The sequence below is a fragment of the Oncorhynchus mykiss genome, chromosome 4, assembly GCF_013265735.2.
Source record: "Oncorhynchus mykiss isolate Arlee chromosome 4, USDA_OmykA_1.1, whole genome shotgun sequence".
In the NCBI taxonomy this organism is placed as follows: Eukaryota; Metazoa; Chordata; class Actinopteri; order Salmoniformes; family Salmonidae; genus Oncorhynchus; species Oncorhynchus mykiss.
In genome coordinates, this window is record NC_048568.1 from 16,911,154 (window position 1) to 16,924,022 (window position 12,869).

General features: G+C 43.7%; 1 protein-coding gene across 2 annotated transcripts in view; it reads left to right on the forward strand.

Annotated features, from left to right (window-relative positions):
• The window catches only part of LOC110522207 (mannosyl-oligosaccharide 1,2-alpha-mannosidase IA), a 163,494-nt gene that overhangs the window by 70,728 nt on the left and 79,897 nt on the right, over window positions 1-12,869 (forward strand). For both annotated transcript variants that reach the window (XM_021600408.2, XM_036975779.1), the window contains exon 4: window positions 6,204-6,284. In XM_021600408.2, coding sequence (XP_021456083.2) covers window positions 6,204-6,284 — 81 coding nt within the window. The remainder of the gene's footprint in view (window positions 1-6,203; window positions 6,285-12,869) is intronic.

A 12,869-nucleotide genomic window follows, 5' to 3' on the forward strand; every position in this document is an offset into this window, starting at 1 on the left:
ACAAACCAACCCCCCAGTCTATTGGACTGCAATAATTAGGATTTGCATTGTGGTCCACACCTGCACCACTCTCAAATGCTTTGAACCACTCTGTTTTCTTGCATCTATTCTTAGCTCAGCATGATTCTCCCCATTGTCAAGCCTCAATAATTTGTGATTTCTCTGCAAGTTTTTCTTTTCTTTCTTAAATGTTGTTTTCAAGTCATGGTTCCTTTTACAGCTTTAAAAGGAATGTCCCACTTGAGAGAATGTCAAACTGCAGTTTGTGCAATTTTTGTATGTGAACTACTGAACCATTACTTAGCCCTGTAATGCAGTTTCTATGATCAATTGAATGCCAGAGGTGAGGAAGGTTATAGCTAAAAGAAATGTGATGGCTCATCAAGGGAAAATTGTCTAACCTTTCCTCTTTTCACCGTTGTTAACCCTAGTTGCTGTGTGAAATGACCATGGATTATTGAAGGGGTGGTGATGGAGCTGAAGAATTTAGCTGAGGGGAAAAAAAAACACCTTCAGTCTTTTTACTTTGATGTTTCCTCTGCCTTAGACCCTGCCCATGTTATGGAACCAGATTCATTATTTATTCCCCTGGGAGAACCAACTCGTTAAGAAGCACTAAATTCTTGTCCACCCTTATTTTTTTTTTCCAAATGTGGGAGAGAGAGCGGAAAAAAAACATTAGTGATCAGACGCATTCATGAAGTGTATTAACAAACTTTTAATTGAAAGGCATTGACTTCGCTGCCCTCGAGCAATTCCAACAATAAAGGAGCTCACAAAAGCCCTGGTGGATTGGGCATTAATATTCACTTTGTCTCCTGAATACAGAATATCTATTTCAAAGATAAATACAACCCCCTCTTCCATCTCCTTCTCTTCCAACATTGTCTTAACATGGATGGAGCGGTCTGTGGTTTTCCATTTGGCCCCAACCTCTGTCATGTTCCTCCATACCGCCTCACTGTCATAATAGTGAGGGGCCACGACTGGAATACTGAAAGACAGGAGCGTACCACTGCATTTCCTGATGCCTCTGTACAATACAGATCCACTGGAACAGGGGAGACGTCTCGGAGTCTGTTTTAATGTTCAGGTTTCAAGACGAGGCAGTGGGGATACCGGATTTACGCTTGTCTTAAATATCGAGCCAAATGATTGACCCAGACTATTTGCATTGCCGACCCCCGTCCCCCCCCCCTCCCCACCAGCTCCTCCCTGTCTGTGTACCTGAGCATGACCGGTAGACAGACACATAGGGTCAGAACAAAAACAGGTCTGGTCATAGTAAACAGCGTGGACTATAATGGCCAAGGACAATTTCTTTTGTTTCCCACTCAGTTCTGCTGGGAAGAGGTGTAGAGCGAGAGAAAGCGAGCAAGCGCCCATTTTTATTTGCCTCTGCCTTGTGCCCGCCTGCAATCTTTCATCTGGTGAGCTGTGTGTTGTGGGCTGCTGTGAAAGGCAAGGCCAGTACATGAACAAAGGCAATGGCTGTATGTATTATGGAAGGGCCCCGGCTCCACTGTCAGCCCGCAGGCAGGAGCTGTGTAATGGACTGCACAGCCTTGCTGGACATCAGCCTGCAAGATAACCTTTCAGAGGCTGGAACAAAGAGACATTTTCTAGCCAGAGGTTTGAGGGAGCCCCCCCCCCCCCCCCTGCGCCTTTTTGTACAAACACACGCACACCTACACACACTCACACACTAAAGCACGTCATCAGAGGATGAATTTCTAAGGGTCCTCTGACAGATGATCCACAGACGTGGCAGTATGTTATTGTGTAGCAGTGAAGGCCAGGTTTAGAAAGAGCATTCGTGCATCATCTCCAGGAGTCAGTTGTCACTGCTGCTCTTTGTGTCTACACAGGGGCTTCCTTGAGATGATTTTACTGTCAGGGAGTATTATTGTTGTTGTCATTCACTAACATTGCTCTCAACGTTGTGATGGGATGGAGCTCAGCTAACTGTAGCCTCCGCTCTAGAACCTCTACACAACGTTCTGCAATTCCATTTTTCCATCTGACTTCTCAATCCCATCTCAGTCATTTCCCCTGTACTCTGATTATTCTGTTGAATTGGAGCTCATTCATTGAAAATGTCCCTTGATTTGACCTGACTAGAGGTTTCAGTAGGTCAGGAGGCTGAGGGCTGTGGTTCGGTCTGACAGCATAAGCCCCAGCTGGATGGGCCTTGCCTTATTTTAGCGTCCTATTAATAGCAACGCACATGCCCCGCCCACCTGAGGATCTGTCTTTTTCAGCCATTGAGGGGTGCAAAAGCCACTTAAATCTCGTTGGATTGATTGCTTTCATTTTACTCCTGTGACTCTTTCATAATCTTGCTTTTTGCCTGTCCCCCCCCCCCCCCCCCCCCCCCGCTAACGTTATGACCGCGGAAACGTTTGTAATGACCTGTCAAACACACCCCGGTAATGGCTGAAATGGTCTCAATGGAATACATTGTCTTGTTATTTAATCAGTGAAAACCCATCGAGACATGGGTCTCATTTACAATGGTGCCCTGAGGACAACAATACAACAAATTGATCTCATTAAAGTCATTCAACATTAAACTCCTAAACCGCCATAGAGGCACCAGTTAGTCAAGATGTAGGGAGTTTTGTAGACTATTCCAAAAATGGGGGGCACTAAAATTGAAGGCAGATTTACCTATATCGGTACATACTAGTGGAACTTCGAAAGTTAACCATTTCTGTGAACGGGTTTGGTGTCATATTTGTTTTATTTTAACAGTGAAGTGAGGTAGGTCGGAAGCTTGTGTAGTAAAGCTATGTAAACAAAATGGGAGTAATGAAGTCTACACGACTAATCAGGATCAGCAAACATTTTGATACAGGATGCAGTGATGCATATTAAAACTGTCACCTGTGATAAAGCAAAGGGCACTATGGTAGACTGCATCAAAAGGTTTAGGAGTGGTGGCTGCTGAATTCCCATAAATGGTGTCACCAAAGTCACAAACTAGCAGGGAAGTTGACTATACAATCTGCTTCCTGCTGTTTAGGGAAGGACCCGATCTAGTTCTATAAAATAAGCCTCCTTTAAATCTCAGCTTCTTAACTAGCTCATCCGTATGTTTTGTAAGTCACATTTTTGTCAATCCAAAAGCCAAGATATTTATAGGCGGAAACCTGCCCGATGAAAGAGTTATCCAATGCAGAAATGTGAATAACCATCTGAAATACTTCTACGAGAATTATAAAACAGCATCATTTAGTTTTTCGAGGTGACTTGACACCATCAGAAAGCACACATTGTTTCCTGTCTGACAGATGGTTCCTAAACCAGTTGCAAGACGCCTGGTCAAGGCTCATTTCTGACAACCTTTGAATAAGTAGGGAGTGGTTGAGGGAGACTAATCAGGATCTCGGGAAAGATGAACGGAGCAAAGTACAGAAAGATCCTTGATTAAAACCTGCTCCAGAGCAAGGTTCACCTTTCAACAGAACCACGACCCTCGGCACACAGCCACGATAACGCGGGATAACGCGGGAGTGGCTTCGGGGACAAGTCTCTGAATGTCCTTGAGTGGCCCAAACAGAGCCTGGACTTGAACCCGATCGAACATCTCTGGAGAGAACTGGAATTAGCTGTGCAGCGATGCTCCCCATCCAACCTGATAGAGCTTGAGGGGATCTGCAGAGAAGAGCTATCCAAATACAGGTGTGCCAAGCTTATAGTCACACCAAGAAGACTTGAGGCTGTAATCGCTGCCAAAGGTGCAGCGATTACAGCAAAGTACTGAGTAAAGGGTCTGAATACTTATGTAAATGTGGTATTTCAGTTTTTTAATTTTTTTTTTATACATTTGCAAAAATTCTAAACCTATTATTTCTTATTGTTGCGTTGTCGAGCAGGAACCTGCAAGTAAGTATTTTGTTGGACGATGTATACAATGTGTATCCCGTACTTACAACTTTAAAGACTTTGCATTTTTTACTAAAACAGCAGCGGGAGAACTTCATACATTAGGGAATTCAGCAATGTCTCACCCCACAATAACATGTGAGAGACTGCTCTGTGTTTTGATGTAAATATTAATGTAAATTCAAATTGTGCAACCTGTAACATCTGGTCTGAATACATTGAGGCTGTCGTCGGTTTACGTTATTTCGACGCTCTAGAGTTGACCCCTTTTACGGAATTCCCACCATTTTAATGTCTACAATACGTAATCACATTTAATCTCATTAGTATCCACAAAACATATTTGCTCTAATACCACTTTATTTTCTAACCCTGGCAGTATATGCAATTGAACACTGAGTGCAGTGCAGAAGACGCTCAATGAAATCCTCTTGACGCTTTGGCCTCACTGAAGTTCTTGACTGAAGGACAGAACAGCCCTCTGATGTCTTGATGTGGGTGAGGAGACAGGGCCTCGTGATAATGGCTGTCCTCAGAACAGAAGTAATCCTCTCTGAGAGGAAAGCACCTACGTTACAGTACCTAGCTAGTAGCTACAGCAGTGTCCTCAGGATACCTCAGAGTTTAACCCCTTCTCAACAGTTAATAAGGTGTGCCAAGTCATTCTGTCCACAATCAGGCAAAAAACAGTACATTACCATGAATACAAAATGCTTTACTCATTTGAACAACTGCCATCTGTCATAATTTGAAGTCATTAACACACCATTGATAATGCTAGCAGAAATATTACGAATTTGGATTTCACAGTCTGCAGGTTTGCAGGACTAAATACATTTATTTTAATTATAAGTTAGTCTGACGGCCCGGCGTTAAATTATCTTGTTTGCCTGTCTGCCGCACGCTCTCTACTATTAAATAATAGAACTGTATCTCTCTGGGCCAGATTAGTTTACTCATGTAGAAATTGTTAGTCAAATACAAAGAGTCAAAGTGCAGAGAAGCCTTCGTATTGAGAACATCTATGGAAAAAAAAGACATAAACAAATGTTTATTCCCTCATCTGCCATTTGTCCCAAACAAATAGTCTACAAGAAACAAAAGCCAAAGTTAAACATTTCCCTCTCAAATATAAAATAATTGCTTATATTTGGAAATGAGGACAGCAAAAAAAAGTATTGGCTACTGATATTTACTTGTTATTTGGTATAATTACAAAGCGTTGTCACTGAAACCATAATGAGGTTATTTGTAGCCCACCACCATTACCAGGAAGAAATGTTTCTCATTAAGTTAAATCCCGTGCAACAATGGACAATGCCCCCCCCCATGCACAGTTTTTAAAATGTGGTCCACTCAAAGTACAGGCAATAACAAACTTTTCCTCTCACTAAAACCTCAAGAAATATGCACATAGTAATATTAGATTAACATAAATATTTTAAGACCACTCTACATGATCTACCATTTTGATCTATCATATAAAGCAAAGGGCTCGAGGTTAGGATGAGGTTATCAAAACCATTTATCAGTACTAAAAGTACTGTAGGCCTCTAGGACTATTCTGGATGAATGGGCTCCACATGCTTCTTTTCAGAGTAATGAAAATCTACATGAGGAATGGATATGGGTAATAAGTCTGGCTATAATAATGGAGAAAACAAAGCCTGGGGCCCTTCGGGAGGGAAATGGGCTGAGTGCAGATCTGTGTTTTGGCCTGATGGGATTGTCAGGAAGGCATCTCATCACCTCTTCTTATTGGTTCATGTTTGTTGGTGGCGACTCATGCTTCCCAGCTTGACCTTAAGATGAAATGACACTTATATTGCAGGGTGGCTATTTTCTCAATTATAGATACCTTTTTCCAGAGTTGGTTAGGCTTGGCGCTGTGCGAGTGCCGTGGAAGTCCATTCTCTGACAGCCCCTGCTCTCTCTGTTTATCTGTCTTTACCATGGGAATACATTAGTGGATCACATTCATCTCAACATTCATCTCAATGGAAATGGTCAAATGTTTGTTGTAGTATTAAGTGGTTTACTCAGAGGTCTTCTCTGAGTTATGGAGGCGTGGCCTAAGGGTTTTGATACCTCAGAGTGTCTTCAGGTGTAGCCCACAGCGTTGTCTGTCTGTCGGTCTTTACATTGTGTGATGTGAGGATATTTCTGCCAGCTGCTACATGGTGACTCAGCAGGTTGAATACTCCTAATCATGAATCCTTTGTCTTTCTCTCTCTCTCTCTCTCTCTGCTCCCATCCATCTCTCTCTGCTCCCATCCATCTATCTCTCTCACTGTATTTGTTTGTTCTCCCTGCAGAATGCTGAGGTCTCAGTCTTTGAAGTGAACATCCGGTTTGTCGGAGGACTGCTCTCCGCCTATTACCTCTCCGGCAAAGAGGTAGGTACCTAACTGTGAAAACGCTGATGCTGCTGCCCAGAACTCTGAACGCTACAACTGGACAAGATCTGATGCATGTGATGAGGAGAAGAGGACCTAGTTCATTCCATTTGACCCCAGTTTGATAGAGACCATGTTAGCTGAGATAATTACATAGAGGTAGCCGCCAATAGTTGAACAACCATTTCGCCTCAGTTTAGAGTGATGCGAGGTGTTAAATAATCTTATTGCAGCCATGTTGGAACAGTGTTGTTCCAAAGTTGCTGAACGTTGAACTGTGAAAGAGAGGTGAACGCTTTACTGCCCGCCAATCTCTTGAGTGCAGGGCAGTCCTTCAGGGAGATGTAGAGCTATGAAAATTTATCAGGGGTTTAGCTAATCTCTTCTGAGAGGAAGGCTCATTCTGCCTGCCAACTCTGGGATTTGTGTGGGACTGCAGTTCTCTCATGTTGTCAGGAAACTATCTCTTTGGGACCAAACTCATTTTCCCATTCAGCTGTTGTGAGTACTATCAGCCCTCTATTTCTCTTCATGCAGACAGAGGTTTTTAATGACCTGCTATAATGACTGGCTTGAAGATAAGATCGTCATAGATACCACCAAATCGGCCAAAAAAATACCTGTTTAAAAGCCAACCTGTTTTCTCAAAGTGCTTCTAATGACTCCTCCAGTTGAATTTTAGTAAGCAGGAGGACTTTTCCGACCAGAAGATCTATGCTTTTTATCTCCCCATTTCAGTAGGGTTTCAGGGAACTACTGAACCTTGGTTCCAAGCTAAGTGGCTCTCATTAACAGAAGGACAGTCGCAATACCAGAGTGGGAGGAATCCATTTAGAAGTTCAATGAGCTCAGCAAAGAACGTCTCTTTTAGAGTCTTTCCAAGTCTAAAGGGAATCAGACAGAAACAGAAGCAAAAGGAGAAGCTGATCTTTGTTTCCTCTCAGCGTCACACCAATCACTGTGAACGCTCAGACTTATTATCAAGTCGAGGATTTACAGAGGCTGAAAACTCAGTTGGCGTTCTGAACGCAAATTAATTTGGCCTCTTACACATTTTCACCTGCAAGAGGTTTTTAATGAAATGGAGAGCATATTTCCCCGCACATGTTCCAGGACTGCGTTTACATTATGAAGCCATGCATCATTCTGAAGGATGCTGTTTATCAAACATTGCCAATTATTTCAGAGCGATTATCTCATTTAATATAATTTTCCTCCAATTAAGGTAAAACGGTAGGAAAGAGGTCCTCTTGAGTGTTTATGCAATTTGAATTACTGGAGAGTGAGGTTGACAGGAATGCTTTACCTTTTTAACACGATGCTTCTCGGAGTGCTCTTTGCTGACACACCCCAGAAGCAGCCAGGGTTTTGAGTGTGTTATTTTGCTACAGGAAGTGTCAAGAAGTTGTGCATGCCTTTGTCGTGCTTACCATCATTTTGTTCTGACACGCTGGGAGAGACACTGGGGGAATTTTTCATCACCGTACAGCATGCACTGTAAAAAATAAAATAAGCTGGCATATTGGATTGCTATGGAAATGCCCTGTATTAATGAATACAAAACAACATGACAATGTGTTATGTCCAAGACTTGCACACAAAAGCTGGAAAGGCATTGTATTGCATGCTGTGTGTGGAAATCTCATTGTAATTCATTGTAATTCTGGCTCCCATTCATATTAATGGTGTTTCTGGACTGTAAAATGTAGATGAGATGAGGTTGAGGAGAGGGAAGTCACACCGTTAAGCAGCAGTGACTGGAACAGGGGCGAGTGGTTCACAGAAGCAACTACAATGATATCCGCCGGATTTGCAGGTTTATTATTTTACGGTTTGGAGAGTGACTATGTAATCCTTTTATTTTGTTCCCGGTGTATTTATTATGTTAAAATCCTCTCGGTAAGAGGCACTATATCCCGAGGCAGATATCCACAGGACTAAAAGGGCTTCCAGTAGGTAGATGTACCTGCCAGTTCATGGTATTTTATTTGCAGATGAATGAACAACAGGGAAATTGCCAGTACTCTAGTGACGCGTCATGCGGCAAGGCTACAGGTTGTGCAGGTTTGTGGTTGAAAGCGACACCTTTTTTTTTTGTCGTGCTTGTATTGGGAAGCTTGACCCATGCCGTTTTTCATCATAACCACACATGATAAGTGTGGCATAATGCTGTTTTGTGGTGCTCCGCAGCTTAGCCTGGACATTGCTTAGTCTACAGGGATTTACACAGGGAATAGGGTGTTTGAATTGCCTCAATGTATAAATCAATTCCCATTATCTCCAAAACACTGTAGAAAATAATATCCTTGAGTGCAGCACTGGGAAATGCTGTCATTGACAAACATAACTAGGGTACCAGGTGTGTTAGTGTTGTAGTGAACTCCCCTTCATTCTCCCTTGTTGTATTTCAATATCTGTACAGTGAGGCTGTGTCACTCCCAGCAGATTGGATCTGTTTTCTCCTCTCTAAAACTGAGCGTACATTGCTCTGTTCACCCTTTCATCCTCTAAGAGAGGCAGACCCATTTGATGTGAGCCTTCAGAACCTGAGTCCAGGGAGCTCCTCCGAGTCCTGCAGGAGAAGGTAGAGAGAGTCGGTTATGTATACCCGACCCACTTTAAGCTGCCTGGAGCAAGACAATGGAGGCTGAGACACGTGTTTGAGGCCCGGTGGTGGGTGGGAGGGGAGATGGGTCCTGGGATGCAAGCTCTGAGATCTCTCCTTGGCCCCTGAGCCAGGCTCTGAGATCTCTCCCCGGCCCCTGTGCCTTTCGTTTGGCTGGAACTCAAAGCAGGCTGGCCCCTTTGACATTTTGTATGTGTAAAACTACACAGATGCACGGTAGGACAGCCTCAGCCCTGCATACTGATCAGGCCTGTCCTTGTCTGTTAGCCAGCCCTGAGATGCCCGATAGGAGGAGCCGAACAGACACTTGATCATCATCATGGTGAAGGAGCCATAAAGAGCCTCTCCTCCTGATTCGCTCATTGTTCTTCTGAGTGGGAGTGGTTTTCATCTGCATCGCAGACAGCTTAATGTGGTGCCAGATCAATTATACCAGGGCCTTCTGAAATGAGCTATTGATAGAGTGGAATTGTTAACCATTCATAAGTTGTGCTGAAGTGAAGGCCACCTAGCCCCAGGTCACCTCTGATTTAGACCTTGGTTGTTTTTCCTACTATGAGTAATGGATGGGATTAATACAGGGCTGATTTGGGATCAGTGTTATTTATGGCTGGCCAGTTTTCCATCTCTGACGTGTTGCTGAGCGGGACATGCCGACCTGTCAGAGCAAAGCACTTAACGTCTCAATGGATCAGATATTGAGCGGGAGCCATAAGTAATTTTACATAACCGACCGAAGGGAATCAGGAATGAATGGGCTGGATGGACCCCAGAGGTTTTAATATCCACTCTGAGATTAAGGACAGCACAAACACTCATCCACACTCTTACCTGATTACTGTGACAATCTTACGCTGGGGAGCTTTTGATTATCTTGGATCTTATGTCAATCAGATTTGTTTTCTCAAGGAGAAGGTTCTTGGGGTAAAATCGCTCCCTCACTAGTGGACCAGTGGACCTGACATGTACCCATGCTCCATGGGTATTCAGACTTTAAGGGTTAGTACTGAGTACTCCACAATGTGAATGTTTCACCATGTCAGTGGAAGGAATATCGCGTACGACTAAATCATTCAGAGATCCGGGGAACCAAGTTAAATACCTCTTTGAAACCCGCCTAAAACATTTTGCCAGTCATTTCATGGCAGGGGGTGCATTAGGCTGTGCTATGTCTGAAGCATTAGACAAATATTGTATGCAGATGTATGCAGAGCTAGCAGCGCTATTTAAACAGTGTGATTCTCAGTGTGCTGCTGTTGAAATAGGCCCAGTGTCTGTCTGTCTGCCAGTCACAGATGATCAGGGCCTGGTCTGTAGGGAGTCTGGCAGGGTTTTGCTGGAGCACAGACAGCCCTGGCTGTGGAGCTTCTCCCAGATACACGGAAGTTACCTGTTTGGAGATCTCCCTCTCCATTCTAGATGCAATTTAGCCTGGATCTCATATGCTGCCTAAGATTAAGAAACGTGGAACCAACCAACCTGCCTGTTTGTGTACAGGAGCTAGCTACTCTCCTTAGCCAACGATTTAGCTACTAAGCCTGGCCACTGCAGTCTTTTTCATCTGTTCTCTGTTCAGTCACATTGTGTGACTAGCAGTGGTCCTTTTGTAACTCTCTTTAATGAGTCATTTCCTACAGTACTCTGCAAGTGGTGTACCCAGAGCCCAACCACTGCCAGAGAGGAACCCAAGGCCATAAGCTCTGCAGGCACTGGCTGATGGTGTAGGGAAAAGTGTGTGTGCTTTCACATCAAACAAGGTTTGAACAATGTCACCGTAGGTGTCTCGTCCTTTTCTTATGTTTTGTTGTATAGCTTGACGGAGCTTAGGCTACAGTCCAACTGAAGATACCAGCCTCAGGTTTTGGTTTCTACATGTTGCTATGGAGACGATCAACATAAATGGGTGGAAAGGATACTTCAAAGTGTATAGCCTTTGGAGTGTGTTGCATTGTCAAAGGGATAAGGACACAGACACAGGATCTGTTAGTCACTCACTCATCCACTGACCTTTGAGTTTTAGCATCTGCACAGAATAGTTTTCCCACCGCTTGGCTTTTACTTTTAAATAAATAAAAAAAATCCATTGGTTGTCTGTTTGTCTCCTGGTTTTGTGTGAGTGAGAATTAGTCCAATGGAACAAGGCTTCCCAGCAGCTGAGACCCAAGGTCAGCATTGGAGTGGGCCTTCTCCCTCTGTCTGAACACAAGAGTTTAGGTGTGCCACGGGTGATGAAGCCCTCTCCTATTTGTCTCCTTCTCCAACGGGCTGTAGGCAAAACGCCAGTGTGGCCACCATGCAGGGAGCGCTAGCTACCATATAGAGCTGGCATGAAACCACACCAGCTCCGCAGCCGCTCTCGGTTCGTGTTATTGTGAGGGTTGTTTGGGAAACCGGGTTTACCGCTGGCCATCTATTCAAGTCTCAGACAAGGAAACATACATTTTCCCTGCACCTGCCACGTCCTGTATCCTCTCTTGTCAGTCAGTCAAGCCGAAAACACTGTCATCCGCTCCAATTTTGTTATACAACCGTGATGGGATCAAAACACAGTGTTGCCAACTTTTTGAGCACAGTCAGGGAAAGTAGATTAGTAGGCAAAGGTCATCTCCGGCAAAGCAAGGACAAAGTCACGAGGGACTGTTGTTGAATCAAAAATTTCAGTTGAGGCAATATTTTCCTATTTCTTTTCCCACTGAAATGCTAATGCAGTCTTCATGCAATCTCCATCTCTGAGACAGACATTTTGTGCGTCTTCATTTTTTTTCTACATCTGTCGAGATGCGAAGCCCCCCCCCCTCCCTACATGACAAGCGAACGGATCAATGAATCATTTCAAACTGCGATTCTCCAGTGACTCACTATCACCAACCCCCAGCCCCATTTGCTCCCATTGTTTGCTCAGGCGACATTCCTCTATTTGCATGTAAATCACAACTCATTAGCAAGCGGTGGGCTGAAGGCTCGTTACCACTGTTTATTGCTGTTTTGGCTGGTATGATTAAAAAGTACATCTGACTTGTTTATGGCTGGCGGATGGGGCGCGACAGGGGGGATATTAATCATAGCCAAGGGTCCACAGCCATTTGTATCTGTCACAAGGCATCGGCTCTTACAGAAACCACTCTGTTTGCTCTCGTTAAGCCACAACATGTAGGAGAGAGAGCGTCGTCTACCTTGTTAATGATGGCTGGGCCAGTGTTTTAGAGTGCCATCTTGGATGGGATATGTTTAGCCTTTTACAGTTGGTGACTAAGTCTCGAGACGGAAATAAAGTTGTAGCCTGGAAGGGTAAGTGCTGTGCTGTCACTCAGTCTGTCAATCTTCCCTCTGGCTTTGGCCACTTGCCTCAAAAGAAGTGAGACTGGAACTTTTTTGTTTTCCTGTGATTTCCTCTCGGTTGTTTTCATACCCGGCGCTTATCTTCTAATGGTCCAGATTTTCTCTTTGATCTATATGGCTTTTTCAGTGTAAAACACACTGCAGAATATTCTTTGGCGATAACATGAATTGAATTTTCGCTCTTTAATCCAAAGATAGGCACATTTCTGATAGCCTAGATAGGAAACCTGTTGTGTGAAGCTTAATATGCTTTAAATAAGCAAAATGAAGGTGATATGAACAGCAGCATACAGTTATGTTCTTTGCAGTAAGGGAAATTGCTTTTTTGATACTTACAGTATCTACCCCTATGAACATAAGTCAAACTTATATTTGCCATATTATGTTACTATGCATCTCAATGAACGTACATCCCCAGCTGGGGTGCCTGGAGGTTCCTTGCAATCTGTGAGAACGGCACTCAAGGTGGCACCAATTAATATCTTCATTGGAACCACATAAAGTTACTGTGTTTCCACTGGGAAGGTTTTCACCGTGAAGCATCACACAACAGAACAACTGCCATATGGCATCATTTAGAACCCACCACACTACAAAAAGTGTGTTTTTATGTGTTGTAG